Source organism: Dipodomys spectabilis, unplaced genomic scaffold (genome assembly GCF_019054845.1).
Source record: "Dipodomys spectabilis isolate Male_0828 unplaced genomic scaffold, ASM1905484v1 ptg000174l, whole genome shotgun sequence".
In the NCBI taxonomy this organism is placed as follows: Eukaryota; Metazoa; Chordata; class Mammalia; order Rodentia; family Heteromyidae; genus Dipodomys; species Dipodomys spectabilis.
In genome coordinates this window covers 2,641,416-2,664,966 of record NW_024870851.1, presented here as the reverse complement: position 1 = coordinate 2,664,966, position 23,551 = coordinate 2,641,416, and the positions used below count along the sequence as shown (strand labels likewise).

Sequence of the window (23,551 nt, the reverse complement as noted above, 5' to 3'; positions counted from 1 at the left end):
AGGCAAAAGATTTAATCATGTTTTCTTCTTGATTTAACAAATAATCACACCACTAATGCCTATTATATAAACTAAAAAAAAAAAAAAAAAAAAAAACTAATCATTTTAACTTTCTATTTCTGAGTTCCTAACCGGGTCCCAATAATTTAGGAATGACAAAATAAGTGACAAAGAATAAATAAAACTAAATTCTGGGTAGAGAAGAAAAGATAATCAAATCCAGACTCTTGCTTAAAATGGAAGGAGCAAGATATAAAATAAAATTCTGACAAAACAGATTTTACATAGTAGTTTACAAAATATGGATTAATCCACATAAGCCCTACAAAAGCTAATGCCTTTAGATTTATTTTACTTTCTATCATTTCTACTGCTACAGTATAGTCTGAAGGTTGTTTCTCCTCAGTAAATACTGACTTAAATGAACACAGTTAATATTTTCTTTAACATCTTCCCTAAAAGGCAGAAAGAGTATTATAGACATGAATAAAATTAGTTCCCTGAAAATGGTATCATTCCTATGTGTGTTAAGAACGTGGTTAAAGTAAAAAGGCCAAAAGTAAGCAGGCCAAGATTATATTTTTTAAAAATCTAAATGTCATCTCTCTCCATCTTTGCCTAATACCATTAAATAGTACTTTTAATAGTATGATTTCCTATATATGTCAATGCTTCTAAATTAGTTGCAAAAACTGTGATTTATATCAGTGTCCCTTCCCTCCTGTACAAACCAGCTGCTCAAATGAGCTCTAAGAAACAATATTATATTTTATTAAGATCCTTACTTTTACCCAGGCAAGGTGACTGACACCTGTAATGCTAGCTACCTGGAAGGCTGAGATTAGGAGGATCATGGTTTTAAGCCAGTCTGGGGGAAAAAAATCTGAGAGACCTTTTGTCAACCAACAATGGCATTTGTCTGTCATCCCAGACACCTAGAAAGTATAAAAAGGAGGCTTATAGTTCAGGCTGGCCCAGGCAAAAAAGATAAGGTATTAAAAAAAATTAATGAAAGCTAAAAGGGTTGGAGACATGGCACAAGTAGAAGAATACTTGTGTACCAAGCAGACTCAGACTTCAAATCCCATTACCATGCCCCCAAAACTTATTTCCTTTATTACATAGAATATTTTTATTCTAACTTTATTAGAATAAGCTATTTTTAAAAGAAAGTTCGAAAGAAAAAACGATATTTTTTCTAATTCTTAGGATAGAGATAATTTTTTTTAAAACATAGATCCTTCTGTGACTTAGATGGGTCTTGAACTCAAGATCCTACTGCCTCTACCTCTCAAGTGTTAAAATTAACACATCTGTGCCAACATACCCAGGGAATCTAATGTTTGTTTTTAGGTTTTCCTTTCTGAGACTCAAATCTATCACTGAGGTATGTTCCCAAGAGAAATTACTTTTAATAGTATGGTAATAAGGCATACAATAAAAGGAAAATTGACCAACTTGAAAATGTTATGTTAAAAATGTTTGTAAACTCTGAAGTGATAGAATTCTTTTACTGATATAAAAACACATTTTTTCTTATCACTGACATAAACTTGAAGACAATATAAAACTGGGAAAAAATCTGCACATAAGACATTAACAAAGAAATTAACATATTCACAAAAGACAAATAAATAAAAATTTAAATGATAAAACAGTATACCAAAATTACGTTGAACCTTACCAAGTAATTTTAAAATACACTAAACAGTAGGGTGCTGGTGGCTGACCCCTGTAATCTAGCTACTCAGGGGGCTGAGATCTGAGGATTGCAGTTCAAAGCTAGCCCAGGCAGCAAAGTCTGTAAGACTCTTATCTCCAATTAACCCTCAAAACCAGAAGAGGAGCTGTGGCTCGAATAAAGTGGTAACATGCCACTCTTAAACACACAGGGACAGTGTAAAAATAACCATACACTAAACAAAACATTGAGTTATGACCTCCTCACACCTTTTTTGCCTATCAAACTTAAAATGTTAAAAGAAAAAATGATGAAAATCCATAGATGATCAGCATATGGGAAAGCAGATACTCTGATACACTGTTGGTGAGAACAGAAAGCAATATAACCTTTCTGCAGACAAATCCTTAGCAACTCCATGTCTGCCAAATGATACTGACGAGATAAGCAGACAAATGTGCAAGGATATACAATAATTCTAGTAAGTCTCCACCAAAGAGATAATTACGTCTCCATACACAATAAAAATTACACTGCCAAAAGAAATGACAGACTAGACTTGGAAATATGATCACATAAATTTTCAAACCAAGGAAAGAAATGTTCACAGTGACAATAAGATGACTCTTCTACTTTAAAATACATGTAATGCCTGGAAAGATACATATAAAAATGTTATAGTAGTGACCATGAGGTGGGGTAGGAATTTGGTGTGTTTAAAAGTCATTCTTCTATAATCACTGTATTTCTAGAGGTATTAGATTTCAAACAAATATTAATGTTTTTATTTTAAACAAGAAGTAAAACAAAGGCCAGTCTCTGGCTTTCAATTAGATTTGACCTACATAACTAATTTATCTTAACAACTCCTCTAAAATGAGAATAAGTTTCAGAAGAGTTGCTGCCTAGTCAAGTTCCAAATTTAAACAGCTGATGATAATAATTACAAATAATCTTAAGGATCAGATAGATGGCAAAAGCAGGTTTACTGGCAATTAGTACAGTATTTCTGGTTAAAACTCTTCCATAATTGAATCCAAATCTCAGTAGTGTATGCTCTTCTAAGTGATTCAATCTATGTGTCTAGGTGTTACTGTGCAAACAGGAAATTCTTAATGTTAACAGTTATTAGCTATTACTGCAAATTGTCTAGCCAATGTGAAAATCAGTGAATAAGACAAACTTAAAAGCAGTAAGATAATCATGCTTATCAACTGTATATTTGCATATAATGCTTATATTTTTTATCATATTTAGTGTATGAGAATGCCTTCCACTGTGACCAGAGATTTGGTTAATCTGGCTTTAGAGTTCTCATTTTATTCAAAGGTGTTTCAGAAAGGTGAGTTATATAACTATTAAACTGTCTTGATGGAAATTTCGTATTGTCAACAATATTTTCCTATTTGTTCATTTGATGCTTTTCACTATAGACCTACCTTGCCTGATATTAACACTGCTGCCATTCAAGTTTTATCAACAGTTGCCTAATAATTTTTTGTCACTTCTCATTGCCAACATTACTATGCAAAATTATTTGAGTTCTTTCTCATCAACACTGGGATAGATTTTGAAGTTTAAAAAAAAAATATATAATCTCAGGAGAGTCTTGTAAGCTTAATTTGTCCACATTTAACATACTTACTGATCATTTTTAATTTATTCCTGTCACATTATTTCTCTGTACTTACTTTCAAAAACAAGTTGCAATACTATAATGCCAATTTTTTTTGCTCTATCCTTAAAGATTTCCTCCCATTTCTCCCATAAACTATACTTTTAAGTAACTGCTATTCTCAAGTCAAAGTTTTTATCTCTATTTAGACAAAACCCATTGCTAATTTGCAAAACAGGCTGATTTTTGAAGTGGGCCTGTATAATTCCATATGTTTTATGATTTTGTTTTTTTTTTAAATAAAACACCCAATTTTAGTTTTAAAAGGCATTTAGATCAGAAAATAGAATTGCAAATATTTTGTCTTCTAACTTCTGCCACACTCATACACACATACAAAGGGATCATGTAATAATTTCCCATAATTAGTAACGTGCCATGCAGTACTTTAAACCATTAGAATATTACCTCTTCAAAAAAAATTAAAAGTATGGTTTATGTGTACATACCTCCCACCACCTTCTTTACAGTTGGGACAGGTACAAGCTACCCTCCGAAGTCTTTTTCCTTCTTGATGTTGTTGGTCCCCTTCTTCATCTACCACTTGTACTCTTAAGTGTGTAAGATCATTGGTATTCAATGTAGAATCACCACTGAGCTGCCACTCTTCAGGATCAGGTTCTTCTTCCTTGATCCTTATGTCTAAAGAAAAAAAAAAACAGAACAAAACAGATGAGAAGCAGCCCAATGGTTCTGAGAGATAACATAAATCTGAATCTCAAGTTCTTATTATGTAAAAAAGTCATACTATCACCTATTGTAGGGCATATCATTATGGTTTCACTCCTTCCGAAAACAATATTTAGGTTTTATTCTAAATAAAAGATTAAGCAAAAGAAGGAATTAAACCCTCTTTTGGCTAAGCAAGAAAGCTTACATTTTAAAGGACTCAGTAAGTGAAACTTCAATAATAGATGTTCAATTACTCAAGTACAATAACCAATTCAGACTGGACGAAACTCTAAGGCCTTTAGTCTCTCACAATTACATCTATTCTATCTGTTGTACTAAAGGAAACTAAAGGAAAAGGGAAGTAACTTAAAACTGTTACAAATGGAAGCTTTGTCAATTTTTATTAAAATATTTATAATGGCCACATTACTAAAGGATACATAGACATGTAAGACACTTAATAATTTGAGTTTTATTGTAAACCAGACTCAGAAATTAAAAAATGAATATAGATATGGCAAGTATGAATATAGCAAGTTATACCAATTTCTCCACAAACATTTTTATTTACAAATCAATACTACATCATTTCCTAAATGAAACTAAGAACCAATCAACTGAGGGTTTTCTCACCCTAGAAACCTTAAAAAAAAAAAAAAAAACAATTTAGAACACTGAATATAACCCTTTATGGTAAAACACCAATTCCTGCAATTTTTTCTTTATGGAACCTAATATACATTCCTGAGGTATAGTTCGGTGGTAGAAGGTATGTGAGACCCTGGATTCAATCCCCAGCACTATGAAAAATAAAGTGCACTTAATAACGCCACAATTTACAATAAATAAAACTAGAAGATATAAATTGCCAAGTGGCTAACACTTGTGATCCTAGCTATTAGAGGTAGAGAGTGGAAGGATAACAGTTCCATGCCAGCCTAGGCAAAAGATATTCACGAGATGCCCCCTTCCCCCATCTCAACAAATAAAAGGCCTAACATAGTGTTAACTACCTATCATTCCAACCCCATGGAAAGCATAACTAGGAGACAGCAGTGCAGGTTGGCTGCCCAAATAAATAGACTCTTCAAAAAGCATAAAAAATAAGCCCAAATTTTCTCAAACATTTTAAAATTACCTTTGGTTTTTATCAGAATAACTACATGGGGGGGGGGGGGGGGGGGGGGAACGACATGGGATTCTTGCCTAGGCAGAAGGATGGTGACATTATTCAATAGATGGACTAGAGAGGCATGAAATAAGCAGTAGAATCCCTAAGTTCAACTCCCCTTGTTCGGCCAAGAGGGAGTGAGGGAGGGAAGGCAGAAGGAAGAAGGGAAGGAAGGAAAAGGAGGGAGGGGATCACCAAGAGGGAACCTTAAGAGTATGAGCTTTGGAAGATAATGATGTGTCAGTATAGGTTCATCAAGTGTAACAAATTGATATGATAATAGGGGAGGCTATGCATGTAGGAGGGGATAAATGAGGCATTGCTCTACCTTCCATTCCATTCTATTAAATTAAGTGTTTAAATGGAGGAACTAGAGGACCACTCTATGTTGACAGAAGAGTACTGAAGACCTAACTCTGAGAAGGGTAATGCTAAGGTACAGAAAGAGTTCTGGGTTCCTGGGAATACTTCTTGATTTGGAAAGTAGTTTTGTTTTTCTGCTATACACATGCTGCATTCATTTCCTGAATATTATGCTTCAGTGTAAGGAGAAGTTATTCTAAATAATCTTCAGATACTCTACAGATAACTCACAAATTGTTATGGCCAATTTATTTTATTATGACTTCATCTGTAGTTCCTTTTTATACAGGGACAAGACACCAAAAACATAAATCTAGTCAGAAAGTCTGTAATTCAAAGTTTAGAATATAATTTTATATTCTAAACAAACATGTAAGTAGGTGTCATGTGTCAGTCATTATCCTAAACTCTACAAAGAAAGCAGTTAAAGAGTAAAGGTCATGCCTTTATTTGGCTTACTTTTTAATTGGGAGGAGACAAGTAATTACACAGCATTTGAAGTGTTTGGGGAATAAAAGAACTTGTTACTATTTTTTCTAGAGTATGCAGAGATAGTTTTTGCCAATGTGGTGACATTTAACCTAAAGGAGAAAATATGGTCAAAACAGAAAGGAAAAACAAGCTGGATGCATGCTTGTCATGTTCAGGGAAAAAGTAAGGAGGCCTGGGTAACAAGAGTAGAATGACTGTAAAAAAAAGAAGAGTATTAAGATCAAAGACACACACAAAAAAGGGGGTGGAGTGCAGGCTAGGAACATCATACTAAACCGTGAAAATTTTTCAATATAATTTTGGAAGTCCTAGGCAGAGCAATAAGGCAAGAAAAAAGACATAAAAGGGATTCACATTTGCAGACAACATAATCTTATGTCTAAAGGACCCAAAAAAAAACCTCTATCCCCAAAACCCTGGACCTGATCAATAATTTTGGCAAAGCAGTAGGATACAAAATTAACCCACAAAAATCAATAGCCTTTTGTATACCAACAATGTACAAGTAGAGAGAGAGGGAAATCAGGAAAACAATTCCATTTGCAATAGCCTCAACAACAACAAAAACCAAACCAAGGAAGCAAAAGACCTTTATAGTAAAAACTACAAAAATCTGAAGAAATTGAGTATGACATCAAGAAATGTTAAGACGTTCCACGTTCATGGATAGGTAAAATATTTTGAAAATGGCCATACTGCCAAAAGTGACCTACAAATTTAATGCATTCCCCATCAAAATCCCAATGACATTTTCTTTTTGGTTGGTCGTGGGGCTTGAACTCTGGGCCTGGGCTCTTAAGCTCAAGGCAAGCACTCTACCAGTAACTTGAGCCACAGCGCCACTTCCTGTTTTCACGGACTTTCCTACCCAGGCTGGCTCTGAACCTCAATCCTCAGATCTCAGCCTCCTGAGTAACTAGGATTACAGGTGTGAGCCACCGGCGTCCGGCTCCAATGACATTCTTTAGAGAGAAAACAATCCAAAACTTCATATGGAATGACAAAAGACCTCAAATAGCTAAAGCAATTCTAGCCAAAAAAAGCAATGCTGGTGGTTATCATAATCCCAGACCTCAAGCACTACTATAAGAGCTACAGTAACAAACACAGCATGGTAAAAATAGACCTAAAGATCAATGGAATTTCTGGGTCTTTTTAGTCCCAGAAATAAAATCATATATTTTGTTATCTGATATTTGATAAAGGAGCAAAATATATGATGGCGGAAAAAGATAGACTCTTCAATAACTGGTGCTGGGAAAACTTGGTATTCATATGCAGAAAACCAGAAAGTTGTTCCCTGTTTGTCACCATGCACAAGTATCAACTCAAAGTGATCAAAAACCTCTACTTCAGACCTAAAACTTTGAAATTACTGCCAAAGGGTAGAAAAAACATCAGAACTTGCAGACTTAGGCAGAAACTTTTTGAAGAGTCCTAGGAACATAGTAGATAGGAGAAAAACTTGACAAATGGGATTACATCAAAATAAAGTTTCTACAAAACAAAAAACGTAATTACGTAAGCTAGACAGCAAACAGACTGGGAGAAGATCTTTACCAGTAATACACCCAACAAAGGCCTAATATTCAAAACATACAAGGAGCTAAAGAAATTAATTTCTCTCAAAACTAATAAACCAATTACTGAATGGGCAAAGGAGCTATGGAAAGACTTATGACTCAGAAGAGGCGAGAATGGCAAGAAACACATGAGGAAATAACATCTGTGGCCATAATGGAAATGTAAATCAAAACAACTTTGAGATGCCATCTCACCCCAGTCAGTTATATTGGCCAACATCAAGAATTAGAACAACCAATGCTGTTGGGGATCTGGGGGGAAAAGGAACCCTACTGTACTGTTGCTAGTGGAAATGGAAACTAGTTCAACCACCCTAAACATCTTCCCCAGAACCTAGTCATAGCACTTTTGGGCATCTACCCAGACCATCACAAGCAAGGATACCATAAAGACAATTGAACATCCATGTTCACTGCTGCCCTACCCACAATAGCCAAGTTATGAAAACAGCCCAGGTGCCCTACAATAATGAGTGGTACTTACACACAATGGAATTTTACAGTCACTAGAAATATTATGCCATCTGTTGTGAAATCATGTTAAGTGAGGTAAATGAAGCTGAAAGAGACAAACGGTGCATGTTTTCTCTCATACGTGGAGGCCAGATCTAAACTACATGATATCAGGACTCTAGGCATTCAAACAGTGAGACTAAAGGAGGAGATTCTTAGGGGCACAATGCCTCTGAACATTTAAAATAATATTTATCGAAATAAATTCCAGGAAATGGAAACAAGGTTTTTGTTTTGTTTCTTCAATTTTTTTTTGTCTTGTTTATGTTTTCTGCCTTTTGCGGGGAAAAGGGGCTCAGAAATGGAGAGAGAAAGAGTGAACAAATGCAGTAAACTAAACTAAAATTACTTGTGGGTGGGAACAGGAGGGGGGAACTGGGAGAAAGTGAAGGAAGGGGTGACACTGCCCAAATAGAAATAAATTACCTAACTTATTATAACAGTAATTCCTCTGTACAATTTTAAAACAAATTTTTTAATGGGGGCCAGGGCAGGGAAAGGATCATGCATGATATAATCAGTCATTATGTACTGTTACTTAAGTCTATTCCAAGGATGATGATGATGATGATGATGATGATAATGATTTTGTGCCAGTCCCAGGGCTTTTTTGCTCAAGGTTAGCACACTACAACTTGAGCTGCAGCTACACTTCTGGTTTTTTGGTAGTTAATTGGAAATGAGCATCTCATGGACTTTTTTCCTGCCTGGCCTGGTTTGAAACCATGATCCTCAGATCTCAACCTCTGGAGTAGCTAGGATTATAGGCATGAGCTACCAGAACCTAGCTAAAAACTTTATTTTATTCTGTAGGAAACCAGGAGAGGATGCACTGAGGAATAATATAATCTGTGTTGCATTTTATTAAAATAAATCCAGGATCACCATGGATGCTGTACAGTCTGTTGGGAGGAAGCAAAAGAAAGAACAACATAGTAAATTAAAAGGCTACTAAAAAATAATAGTGGCTTAAACTAGGGTACTAATGAAAAGTTGTAGAACCAGTCAGAAAATATTTTGAAGGCAGAAGCAAATGATTTGGGGCAGGGATGCCAAACAGCACTTTTTTTGGAATGCCTGTTAAATATACAAAGATGCTGATGTAGTTCATGGGTCTACAGTCAAAGCTGAAGACTGGAGTACTAATAAATTTGACTGTCATCAACATATCTAGTTGGTACTGAAATGCACATGAAACACAAGGAAACTCTGGGGCATTTCAAAGTTAACAAGAAAATTAATAATAGCTAGTGAGGGAGAAAAGTGGTGTACAAAAGCAAATGAAGGAGTATCACTTCTAGAATATAAACATGTCAAATACTTGGTAAATAAAATGAGGAATAAGAAATGACCCTTGGATGTAACAATGTGGTAATTAATGGCAATCTTAACCAGGTAAGAGCTATTTCTATGAAATCAGGAGAAAACTATCTAGAGAGATTCAAGAGACTGAAAAGACAAGTAACAGTAGATTTTTGATATCCACAGGTAATGATTCTTGAGGGAAGCACCTAGGGAAAACCAGGATTCATAGGGTTCAGGGCTGCACAGTTTTCATGTAACACCAACTTTTGCAAAAGACATGCATTTCAACAAATCACAAATTTTCACTTCATCACTCAAGTACATTCACTTTTACACTACTTTTGGGGCATCATTTGCTTTTGGAGAGGAAGATTTACAACATTAAGAACAAGCACATGGGGCTGGGAAGATGGCTCAGTGGTAGAGCGCTTGCCTTGCATGCCTGAGGCCCTGGGTTCAATTCCTCAGCACCACATAAGAAAAAACAAAAAAGCTGGAAGTGGCACTGTGGCTCAAGTGGTAGAGCGCTGGCCTTGAGCTGAAGAGCTGAGGGACAGCGCCCAGGCCCAGAGTTCAGGTCCCACGACCGGACCCAAAAAAAAAAAAAAAAAAAAAAAGAACAAGCACAAAGGTAAATGCCTATGTGTTTCTGAGCACATAAAACAATATTGATTGAAATGAACTCCAAGAGATGAAAACAAGAATTTTTCATCGTTGTTTTTATTTTCCTTTCTGTCTTGTTTATTCAGTGGTACTCAGTAGACACCATGTTGAAAATAAACTATACAATCTGTAGGTGGAGAGGGAAAAACTGGGAGCAAGGGAAGGGGGAACACTGTCCAAAAAGAAATGTACTCATCAACTGACTTACATAACTAACTCCTCTGAACATCACCTTTATGATAAAAGTAACTTTTAAAATAGAAAAAAAAGAGTAGGGAAACAGTCAGCAGATCACACAATGACTTAAAAACACAACTGACAATTATCACAGGATTGAGAACTTCTCCATGTTAACTGAGCTGTGTAATGAATGCATGTTCAGGAATATTTTCACATTTATTTTTAATATTTATTTGCGCCAGTCCTGGGGCTTGAACTTAGGGTCTGGATGCTATCCCTGAGTTTTTTGCTGAAGGCTAGTACTACCACTTAAGCCACAGCTCAAAATAGGAGCTGAAAATAAGCTTTGTGGTGGTTAATTGGAGGTAAGAATCTTACTTTCTTTGGCCAGGCTGGCTTCAAATGGTGATCCTCACTAAGTAGCTACAAATACAGCCATGTACCACTGGTGCCCAGTTTATTTATTTTTTTCTTTGGTCAGTCATGGGGCTTGAACTCTGGGCCTGGGTGCTGTCCCTCGGCTCTTCAGCTCAAGGCTAGAACTCTACCACTTGAGCCACAGCGCCACTTCCGGTTTTCTGAGTGGTTTATTGGAGGAAAGAGTCTCAGGGACTTTCCTGCCCAGGCTGGCTTTGAACTGCGATCATTGATCATCGTATGTCAGCCTCCTGAGTAACTAGGATTATAGGCGTGAGCCACTGTTGCCTGGCTCCAGCTTATTTTTTGAAACCATACTTCATTAAAATTGAATGTAAGAAGGCAATCTCACTCTTGTGAATAATCAGCTTGGTTCCAAGAGTTTTGCTGTGGTACATAGTTTGGGCCTTAAATGCCCCCCAAAAGGCAAAGTGATTAAAGTTTCTCCCTTGGGTGACACTATTGGGAGGTAGGCAAACCCTTTAGTGGGATCTAAGTTGGACATTTTTAGGTCACTGAGGCACTCCTCTGAAAAAACACTGTGGGGCACGCAGACACTTCTTTCTCTCTCTTTTCACGTTCCAGTCCATGATGTTACGTTCTACTATGTACTTGATGTGCAAACAACAGGACTGTGGTCACAGGACTGAAACCTCTAACCCAAAAATCTCCAAAATAAAGTGTTTACAGGGAGCAAAAATTGACCAACAAAGCAAGCATAATAAACTCGCACAAATTTCCTAAGTTAGCCCACAAAAGTAGATTTCACATATAAAGACTATCAGAAACATTGTAAACTAACCTTTATATTGAGTAGCAGTCCGTATTATGCATACTAGTAGTATTAAAAAATGAATACGCTTATTTAAATCTGACTTTTGGGAAGAGGCAGGGCAAGATGGTAGATCAAAAGCATTCACTTTTTTGACTCCATGAATAAAGTCAGGTAACGCAGGAGAGACTACGCTCTGAGAAGAGAAAGAGCATCAGGAATCACAATAAATACAGTAGTACAACAGAAACCCACCAAAAAACCAAGGTCAGCAAACAGTTCCAAACCCATCCCCAGGAATGCTGAAGACATCATCACAAGGCAAAACAGACAGCTTGGGTGACAGACTGCTGGCTAAAAATGCAAGATAATCTCATGCCTCTCAAAAGCCTTAAATCCAGTGCTTCAATGTGGAAGGCTTAAGTAACCTCAGTGCATAAGGATATTCTGCCACTTTCCTAGTCTCAGAAGGTAATGCCAAGGTATCATCTTGAGTGTGCCTATTAGTTTAGAATGGAGATACTAATATGGGCATGAAAACAAGGAACCCTCATGGCTCAAGTAGTCTTAGGACATCTGCTAGATTCAGTGTGAAAGGAAAGGGAAAGGCTGACCTGATCCCACAGACAATTTCAAGCTACAGGAATTTCACCAGCAGCATAGGGTACAACAAGGATGCTCCGTGGTCAACAGTGAATAAATATCTGATTCTAGAATGGAAACAAAGTATCAAGCCTGTGGCTGGCTTAAAATCTGGTCTCTAGAACCAGTCTCCCCATTGCCTGAAGTGATACCCACAGTCTCCTCCCCACACAAAGAGGTGAAGAACAGGCCCTAAACATACTGGGACCCATGCCTGGAAACAACATTGTAGCACGTATTTGCTGAAAGCCAGGACTGAGTCCAGACCTGAATCATGACACTTCTATTACCTCTTCCTGGAAAAACAGAAGTGAAATGCTACATGGGGTTTGTAAGCATTGAGACAAGTAGGCAGAATGAACACAATCCTTCAGACATCCCCCAGTCTGTACAGAATTCAGTGCTCAGTTCCCCCCACCATGCTGATGTATTTAGGGGTTAGCCTTGGACATTTGTTTCTCCTGAGGGCAGAAAGGGGGTGCAGGGAGAAAACTATGAGCAAGTGGGAACCTGCCAGGCAAGCTCACAAACTGTAAAACTCTCTGCAGCCAACACCTTAATGGCAAGCAGTACAGAAGCAGACAATCTACTTTCTAAAAAAGAATGTCAAGTTTACCTCAATTTCAACTGTGATATAAGGATCAGGCCTACTGTCCTGCCCCCTGGGCAAATGCTTATCTACTGAGCCATACTCCTTAGTCCAGTAGCTAGAAATAACCTTAGCCCAGTCACTAAACTTTCCTGCTAGAACACTGGAACTATTTCAACTGAAAGACTACAGGTGATTAAAACTCCCAACCAATAATATGGGCTTCATACACATAAATCTCAATGTACAAACATAAGATGTATGAAAACAGGTAACATATTTCCTCCAAAATTCGGTGATTTCACTTAAACAAAGAATTTGAACAATAGTGAAGCACATGAAACTTTGAACCATGAACTCAAAAGAACAATGATGTAAGAATGATCAATAAAATTAGAGGATGTTTATAAGCATGTGAATGAATTCAGAGAAAATATAAATAAACACCTAAATGCTATAGGAAGACAATGCAGGATATGTAAGAAGAACTAAATAAAAATCTAGAAATCGCCGGGTGCCGGTGGCTCACACCTGTAATCCTAGCTACTCAGGAGGCTGAGATCTGAGGATGGCAGTTCAAAGCCAGCCCCGGCAGGAAAGACGGTGAGACTCCTATCTCCAATAAACCACCAAAAAACCGGAAGTGGTGCTATAGCTCAAGTGGTAGAGCACTCGCCTTGAGCTGAAGAGCTGAGGGACAGCGCCCAGGCTCAGAGTTCAATCCCCATAACTGACCAAAAATAAATAAATAAATAAATCTAGAAATCCTTGGGGGGGGCGGACAGGAAAGAATCCAAGCAGAAACCTCAGAACTGAAAGGCTCAATTACCAAAGTAAAAACTCAGCCTTACCAAAAGAATGGAACAAGTGGATAATATAGCATCACACAAATGTAGTATGATTGTAACACAATGATAGCATCAGGGAAGTTGAATAAGGAATATAGAGGATTCCTTTTATAACTTTTCTGTAAATATAAAAGCATTCCAAAATAAACATTTGTATTTAAAAAAGAAATAATATGAGGGCTGGGAAGGTGGATCAGCGGTAGAGTGCTTGCCTTGCATGCATGAGGCCCTGGGTTCAATTCCTCAGCAACACATAAACAGATAAAGCTGGAAGTAGCGCTGAAGAGCTCAGGGACAGCACCAAGGCCAACAGTTCAAGCCCCATGACCGACCAAAAAAAAAAAAATAATAATAATAATATGATATCATGGATCAAAGATAAAAGTAGAGGAATTCAATCAAAGAAAAAAAAAGCTAATAATAATCCTCTCCTCTCCTTTTGCAACATCAAAACACCAAACCCAGCCAGGCGGTGGTGGCTCATGCCTGTAATCCTAGCTACTTAGGAGGCTGAGATCTGAGGATCACGGTTCAAAGCCAGCCCAGGCAGGAAAAGTCCATCAGACTCTTATCTCCAATAAAAACACTAGAAAACCAGAAATGGTGCTGTGGTTCAAGCAGTAGAGCATTCGCCTTGGGCTGAAGAGTACAGGGACAGCGACTAAGCCCAGAGGTCAAGGCCCACATCTGACCAAAAAACAAAAACAAAAATACATAAATCATGGATATTAGGAGAAGATATACAAGCTTAAAGGCATGGAAAATATACTTAACAGGGGCTGGGAAGGTAGCTCAGTGGTAGAGTGCTTGCCTTGCATGCCTGAGGCCCTGGGTTCGATTCCTCAGCACCACATAAGAAAAAAGAAAAAGCCAGGCGCTGGTGGCTCGCACCTGTAATCCTAGCTACTCAGGAGGCTGAGATCTGAGGATCGCGGTTCAAAGCCAGCCAGGGCAGGAGAGACCGTGAGACTCCTATCTCCAATAAACCACCAGAAAACCGGAAGTGGCGCTGTAGCTCAAGTGGTAGAGCGCTCGCTTTGAGCTGAAGAGCTGAAGGACAGCGCCCAGGCCCAGAGTTCAAGCCCCACGACCAGACCCAAAAAAAAAGAAAGAAAGGAAAGGAAGGAAGGAAGGGAGGAAAGGAGGGAGAGAGGAAGGGAGGGAGAGAGGGGGAGGGAGGGAGGGAGGGAGGGAGGGAGGGAGGGAGGGAGGGAGGGAGGGAGGGAGGGAGGGAGGGAGGAAAAGAAAAGAAAAGAAAAGAAAAGAAAAGAAAAGAAAAGAAAAGAAAAGAAAAGAAAAGAAAGAAAATGTACTTAACAAAATAAGGGCAAAAAAAAAAATCATCCCCATCTTGAGATTGGGTTACTAGGGTAAAGGAGGCTTACAAAACACAAACAGGAGCTGAAAGCCAGGGCCGAACACCTATAATCCTAGCTGCTCGTGAAGCTGAGATCTGAATCGCAGGGGCAGGAAAAACTGTGAGACTATCTCCAATTAATCACCAGAAAACCAGAAATGACACTGGCTCAAGTGTTAAGAATGCTAGCCTTGACAGAAAGGCCCAGACTTCTAGCCCCACAACCAACCAAAAAAAGAAAGAAAAAGAAAAAAGAAGAAAAAGAAAAACCCACAAACAGGAAAGATTTTTAAAAATCCCTACACATATTATAGTTAAAGTATTAAATATACATACATAATACAAATATTGAAAGCTACAAAGCAGAAGTGAGAAGTCACATACAAAAAGCAAGCCTACTGAAGTAACATTTCTTAGCACAGACTAGATAGATGCAAGGTAAGAATTAAGGACATAATCCAAGCCCTTACACAACTATCAAGCTAGATATATATATTTAGAAAAACTATCCTTCATAATTTGAAGGAGAATAAAATCCTTCCAAGACAAACCAAAACTAAAAAGAAATTCATAACTGTCTTAACTAGCACTGCAGAACATAACGAAATTCTACACACAGAAGAGGAAGAAACAGAACCAGAAAATAATAAATGCCATTAGGTGACTAGATTAGCAAATAGGGTTAGGGAAAAAAGCAGACATCACACAAAGTAACAGAAATATGCCACTCAAGATTAATAACAAATTTTAAATGGCCTCAATTCTCCAATCAAAAGACAAGAACAGGTCAGATGCTAGTGGCTTATGCCTGTAATCCTGAGAGGCTGAGGTCTGAAAATTAAGGTTCAAATTCAAAGCCAGCCTGAGGAAGCAAAGTCTATGAGACTCTGATCTCCAATTAACCACTGAAAAAGTCAGGAGTAGTAGTCTGGTTCAAATGGTAGTACATTTGCCCTGAGCAAAAAGGCTCAGACAGTGCCCAGGCTTAGTTCAAACCACAAGACTGGCACCAAACAAAGACAAGAACAGCAGTGTTGGGTTAAAAAACAAGACCTGACTATTTGTTCCCTACAAGTAAACATCTCACTGACAATGACAAGATAATGCTCATCTTAGGGTAAAAGACATAAGGTAAGGAAAGGGCAATAAGATACAAAAGATTTTCCAAATAAAGGCATCTTAAGAGCAGGCTATAGAGAAGCCTCAAGAGTAGCTACACTCACACTGTTCATAATAGCCAGGATATGGAAAAAAAACCCAGATGTCCCACCACAGATGAATGAATCCAAAAATTGTGGTATCTATATACAATGGAATAGTATGCAGCCATTAGAAAGGACAAAATAATGGCATTTACAGGGAAATGGAGCTAGAAGAAATCATGTTGAGTGAGGTAAGCCAAGAGCAAAGAGACAAATGGCACATGATCTCCCTGATAAGTGGATGTTAAATCCAAAATGTAAGGTGATATGACAAAATTAACAAGACTTTTTTTTTTTTTTTGGTCGGTCGTGGGGCTTGAACTCTGGGCCTGGGCGCTGTCCCTCAGCTCTTCAGCTCAAGGCGAGCGCTCTACCACTTGAGCTACAGCGCCACTTCTGGTTTTCTGGTGGTTTATTGGAGATAGGAGTCTCACGGTCTCTCCTGCCCGGGCTGGCTTTGAACCGCGATCCTCAGATCTCAGCCTCCTGAGTAGCTAGGATTACAGGCGTGAGCCACCAGCGCCTGGCAAAATTAACAAGACTTTTAAGGGCTTGCATGCATGAGGCCCTGGGTTCGATTCCTCAGCACCACATATGCAGAAAAAGCCAAAGTGGAGCTGAGGCTCAAGTGGTAGAGCACTAGCCTTCAGTTAAAGAGCTAAGGGACAGTGCCCAGGCCCAGAGTTCAGAACCCATGATGGGGGGGGGGGGGGGGGGGGGGGAGGAGACAAAAAAACAAAAAAAAATAAAGGACTTCCACTCATCTGGTTGAATCACTACTAAATAACCCCATGCTGCTGACCACATATATGATATATATGTGCAAACTGGAGGGAAACCAGGACAAAGACACAGAACCAGAGGGAATCAGGGAAAAACATAAAACAGCGGGACCCATCAGCTGGACTGGACTGGACTGGACATTGATCAAAATGAACTAAGCAACTCAATGGCAGCAATGGGAGGGAGGGAACAGCTGATGCTATGCAAAACAAAAGAAATGTACACATCACCCAATGTGGAAGAAATAACTGTATTGCAAAGTTCATATAACTCATAAATATTATAGAGACAATTTGCCCCATGAAAGTTAGAATGTGTTTGTGACTTTAACTAAGCATCACTGTTCCACAATACTATGAAATTTGGAAACTATGTAATCACTTAATCACAATAAAGAGTTTGAAAAAAAAAAGAGTAGCTACACTCGTATCTGACAAAACAAACTTCAAAACCACACTACTCATAATAAATCGAATAATCCATCAAAAGAAGGAAAACAACTGTTAACACATACACATAAAATGTTGGCACACTTACTTTCATTACTATTGGACTTACAAGCATACAGACTTGCACAACACAGTAACAGTGGGAGACCATAATATCAAATGAAACAATCCACCCAAAAAAAAAAAAAAAACCTTCAAAATTGATACTATGGCCTAACAAACACCTACTGAATATTTCATCCAGCAGCTGCACGATATACACTCTTTTCAGAAGCCCATGGAACTTTGTCCAGGATAATCGCATTTTAGGATATAAACCAAGTCTTAGTAAAAATAAAATTGAAACTTCTTCCCATATTTTACCAGATCACAATGGAATAAATCAGAAATCAAGAAAGAAGCTAGAAAAAACATTCAAGTACCTAGAAACTAAAAAAATATACTGTTTGAATGATAGTAGGCTATTGAAGAAACACATACTAGGGTTGGGAGATGGGGTATCATAGAATCTTTATAATAAAAATACAACTGCTAGGATATAGCAACGCCATTGCTAAGATGTTTATAGCTGTATCAAAAAAGAGAACTCTCATATAAAGGATGGACCTTTAGCCCCTAGAGGAAAAAACAAGACAGAAATTAAGAAAATGGAGATTAAAACAATATAATGAATCGATGAAATAAGTTGGTGCTTTATAAAGGTAAAATAATCCTTAGTCAGCCGGGCACTGGTGGCTCACGCCTGTAATCCTAGCTACTCAGAAGGCTAAGATCTGAGGATCACGGTTCAAAGTCAGCCCAGGCAGGAAACTCCATGAGACTCTTATCTCCAATAAACCACTAGAAAACCAGAAGTGGTGCTGTGGCTCAAGTGGTAGAGCACTGACCTTGAGCTGAAGAGCGCAGGGACAGCGCCCAAGCCCAGAATTCAAGCCCCACAACCGACCAAAAATAAAAATAATAATAATCCTTAGTCAATAAACTCATAGTCAAACTGACCAAAAGAAAAAGTCTCAATTAATTATGTTGCAGGTAAAAAAGGAATCATCACAAGATATAACAATATAATTCAGAAGCTAATTAGAGAATACTTAGAAAATTTGTGCATGAATAAACTGAAGAATCTGGAAGAAAGAGACACATTTCTTACTGATCTGACCTACAAAAACTGATTCAAGAGAATATAAACCATTTAAAAGCTCTGAAGGACGTAAACCCGGAGAACTGCTGAGGGGCTCAGATATCCTAAAACTATGGATCATCTGCATTTGTAGAGCATACCTATGGCCAATGGTAGCAGACTCAACATAGAACTATGCTTCGAGAACTAACCTTTCGACCTGCTGGCTATACTATTCAGTATGGCTGTATAGCCCATTGTGCTTTTGAATTCGTTGGTGGTGTTGTAATGTGTTCTGGACTATTAATGAAGCCTACAATTCATAATTCAGATATTGTCTTTGCAGAAAATCTTAGTTGGCATTTTTATGGTATCCAAAGAGGTGACATTGTGAGCGCAAAAAGTCCAAGTGATTCAAAGTCAAATATTTGTAAACAAGTAATTGGTCTCACCACTAGTCTATCAGATTTCTTTAAAAACCATAGTTATTACTAGGGTTTGAACTCAGGACCCCATGCTTGCTAGGTGCCAATGGGTCATGTTTGGCTAGAAGGAGACAATCTACAGAATTCTACAGATTCCAGGTACTATGGACCCATTCCATGTGGACTAATAAGAGGACAAATTTTCTTTAAGATCTGGCCAGAGTGATTTTTGATTTCTATATGACAGCCCAAATACTGACAGATTCTTTTAACTTGATTATTGTCTCCTGTTCAAGTGAATTTATACTGCAGCTGAAACCATTTACTTGCCAATAAACTATCTGCAATTCAAAAAAAAAAAAAAAAAGCTCTGAAGAAACTTGGAAGAGGGAACTTCATAACAAAAGCTATATATGACAAACATAAAAACAACATCATATTAAGAGTGGAAAAACTGCAATTATTTCCTCTAAAGTCAAGAACAAGAGACAAGGTTATCTACTCTTCGCCCCCTTAAGCAATACAGTACTGAAACTTGTAGCCACAGAAATGAGGCAAAACAAAAGGTCTCCAAAAGAAGGAAAAAGTCAAATTATCCCTACTTACATATGATACACGCCTATACTTAAGCCCTAAAACTTTTACACACACACACACACACATAAAACAAGTAATTAAAATTTTAAAAAAAAACTTCTACATTTAACAGGAGGCTAAAAGACTAACAAAAACAAAAACCAGAAGCTGGATGCTAGTGACTCACACCTGCAATCCTATATACTCAGGAGGCTGAGATCTGAAAATCAGGGTTCAAAAGCTAGCCCAGGCAGGAAATCTGTAAGACTCATCTCCAATTAACCACCAGAAAACAAAAAAAATGCACCTGTGGCTCAAAGTGCCTGGTCCCTGAGTTCAATCCCCCATAACCCACCCCAAAAAAATCAGTAGCTAGGAAAGAAATCAAGAAAACAATTCTATTCATAGTAGCCTCAAAAATACATATAGGAAGAAACTTAATTAAATAAACTTAAATAAAAATAATAAATTCCTGACCTGAAGAAAGAAACTGAAGACACCAGAAGATGGCAGGACTTCTCAAGTTCATAGGTTGGCAGAATATTGTGAAAATGGCTATATTCCTGAAAAAAAAATTCAACGCAACTCCAACCAAAACTCCAATGTTATTCATCATAGAAAAGAATCAATCCTAAAATTCAGAGCCACAGTAACAAATACAGCTTGATACTGGCACAAAAGACACAAAACCCAATGGAACATAATAGAAGACCTGTAAATAAACCCACATCTCATGTTTGACAAAGGAGCCGAAAACATGTGTTGGAGAAGAGAGCCTCTTTGTTAGAAATGGCTCTGAACAAAGACACTAACAAGGCAAAGTTTACTTCTGCAGAAGAGTGTGCCATCAGCCAAAAATCTGGCAAGCAAGCACATAGAGTATGCAAACTGTTTGCTTCCTTTTTATCCCTAATCCAGCAGGCCCTGCCCCTCTGCTCAGATTGGCTGAGTTCAGGTTGACAGTCCACAAAAGGATGTGGCTATATTAACAGGATATAACTAAAAGTCAAAGAGCTTTTAACGGGATTCTTAGAGAAAAGGACTTTAAAATGTAATGCCAAGGCAGGAACTTTTCAGACAATTCTTACAAGACTGACATAAAGGAAGAATCTACTTTGATAGTAAAGTGTTTTTCTCACATCTTTAACAAATAAACTGGTTAGCTAACTGGAGATGAGTGAAGTTAGTCAAGTTCAGAATAGATCAAAGATCTTAACATAAGATTTGAAACTACAGAAAACACTGGTTCATATATAGGCATAGGCAATCATTTTGAATAGGACTCCACTGCCCAGGAAATAGAATTGACAAATGGAACTGCATCCAATCAAAGTTTCTACAAAATTTCCAGAATAAAGAGACAGTCCACAGAATAGGAGACACTTTTCCCCAATCTACTAAACAGATAAACTATTAATTTCCAAATATACAAAGAAATCAAAAAGTTAACTAGCAGAAGGATAATCCAAGTAATAAATGGGCAAATGAACTGTACAGTTATCTGTAGCACAATGGCTAATAAATACATAAGGAAATATTTAACATCTTGGCCGTAAAGGAAGTACAAATCAATAGACACACTGACGTTCTACCTTACACCAGTCAAAATGACAATCATAGAACAAATGCTAGCAAGGAGGCCATGGGAAAGGCCCTCTCACACACTGTTAGCAGGAATGAAAACTAGTACAACCCTTATGGAAATCAATATGGTGGTTTATCAGGAAAGTAAAAGTATGCCAGTTCATCTCTACAATGCTAACTCAGGAGACTGAGAGCCAAGAGGATCACAGTTTGAGTCCAGCTCACCAAAAAGCAGGGCTAGAGTCATGGCTCAAATGGTAGAGCACAAAGGAAGCTCAAGACTCTGAATTCAAACTCTGATATTGGGGGTGGGGAGGGAGAACAACTAAAAATAAACTCACCTCATCACTCAGATATACCACTCTTGGGCATACAGCCATTGAAAGGAAATCAAATCAGTATACAAAACAGAGATGTGCATACTCATGTTTATTCAAGGTCTATTCACAATAGCCAAACTATACAATCAGCAGAGGTGCCCAACAACTGATAAAAATATAGTATATGTAATACCATGAAATATTATTCAGCCACAAAGGAGAATGAAACTATGTCACATGTAGGAAAATATATGGAACTGGTGATTATCATGTTAAGCAAAATAAACTAAACTCAAGATGCCAAGTATTACATATTTTCACTCCTGTGGAATATAGACAAAAGGAGGAAGAAAAGGATAGGCTTTGTGGGGATAGAGATCAGTAGAGCAGGGAATGGGCGAGTATTACATATGTTACATATACACTTATGAAGACAACATTATGAAACCCACCAAAAGGGTTAAAGGAATATAATAGACTGAACTTGTTCAAAATATACTGTACACATCTACAAAATTGTAGGAGGGGTATGTTTTTTATGCTATTTGTATATGCTAATAAAGTAGTTTAAAATCTGATTTCACCTTTGAGGTAAAATTATTTCAAAGTAAAAAAAAAAGAAAGAAAGAAATAGAAAGTAAAAAAATAAGGGCTGGGAAGATAGCTCAGTGGTAGAGTGCTTGCCTTGAATGCATGAGGCCCTGGGTTCAATTCCTCAGCACCACATAAGCAAAGAGAAAAACCCGGAAGTGGCGCTGTGGCTCAAGTGGTAGAGCGCTAGCCTTGAGCTGAAGAGGTGAGGGACAGTGCCCAGGCCCAGAGTTCAGGCCCCACGACCGGACCCAAAAAAATAAAGTAAAAAATAACTGCATACCACATTTTAAAACCTTATAAAGCCCCAAACTGCTTCCCCCTGACCCCCCCAAAACACAACTTATAAAACACAAGTATTGTCTTATTGTATTATATCTATTTTCCTTTCTTTTTTTCTGGTTGTGGGGCCTGAACTCTGGGTGTGGGTGCTGTCCCTCAGCTCTTCAGCTCAAGACTAGTGCTCTACCACTTCTGGCTTTTTCTGTTTATAGGGTGCTGAGGAATCGAACCCAGGGCTTCATGCATGCAATGCAAGCGCTCTAGCACCTTCCCAGCCCATTATGTCTGTTTTCTATCATTAAGATCTAAAAAACAGCCAGTACCAGTGGCTCACACCTGTAATCCTAGCTACTCAGGAGGCTGAGACCTGAGGATCAGGGTTTAAAGCCAGTCCTGGCAGGAAAGTCCACGAGACTCTTGTCTCCAATAAACTCAGAAAAAGATGGAAGTGGTGCTGTGGCTCAAGTAGTAGAGCACTAGCCTTGAGCCCAAAAGGCTCAAGGACAGTGCCCAGGCTGAGTTCAAGCCCCCCCCCCTAAAAAATCTATTAATAGAAGCTTACCAAGTGCAGATTGAAACACTAATTCCACAAGAAAAAAATTCCTGCACACCTGAAAGCTAAAATTAAAGGAAAATAAAATTTAAGTGATAATACACACATACAAAAGAATACACGTGATATTTTCAATATTAAGAACTAATAACTCAGATGTGGCTTGATTTCTATTAAAAATGTTACCAGAAGAGCGCTTGCCTTGCATGCCTGAGGCCCTGGGTTTGATTCCTCAGCACCACCTAAGGAGGGGGGAAAAAAGCCGGAAGACGGGGCTGGGAAGGTAGCTCAGTGGCAGAGCGCATGCCTTACATGCCTGAGGCCCTGGGTTCGATTCCTCAGCACCACATAAGCAAAAAGAAAAGGCCGGAAGTGGTGCTGTGGCTCAAGTGTTAGAGTGCTAGCCTTGGGCTGAAGAGCTGAGAGCAGCACCCAGGCCCAGACTTCAGGCCCCACGACCGGACCCCAAAAAAACAAAAAAAGAAAAGACAATATCCTAAAAACCTCTTTCCAAAATTAGCTACAAATGATCCAGAGTTAACAGAGTATTTTAGGTAAACTCTTAACTGACTTATGAAATCTAGAATAAGCATACTTAATTTAAATAGCTAATACTGGATAAATATGAATAACAGCATTGTTGATAAGATATTCTCCTTTATCAATAATATATCATTAAGACTTTGTTCTTATCAAAGTCTTTCATATTCTCTGCCTTCAAATTTTTAAGCAAATTAAATCAC

General features: G+C 38.0%; 1 protein-coding gene across 2 annotated transcripts in view; it reads right to left on the bottom strand.

Annotated features, from left to right (window-relative positions):
• Nucleotides 1-23,551, bottom strand: part of Sp3 (Sp3 transcription factor) — a 60,417-nt gene that overhangs the window by 9,483 nt on the left and 27,383 nt on the right. For both annotated transcript variants that reach the window (XM_042694040.1, XM_042694041.1), the window contains exon 5: nucleotides 3,806-3,998. In XM_042694040.1, coding sequence (XP_042549974.1) covers nucleotides 3,806-3,998 — 193 coding nt within the window. The remainder of the gene's footprint in view (nucleotides 1-3,805; nucleotides 3,999-23,551) is intronic.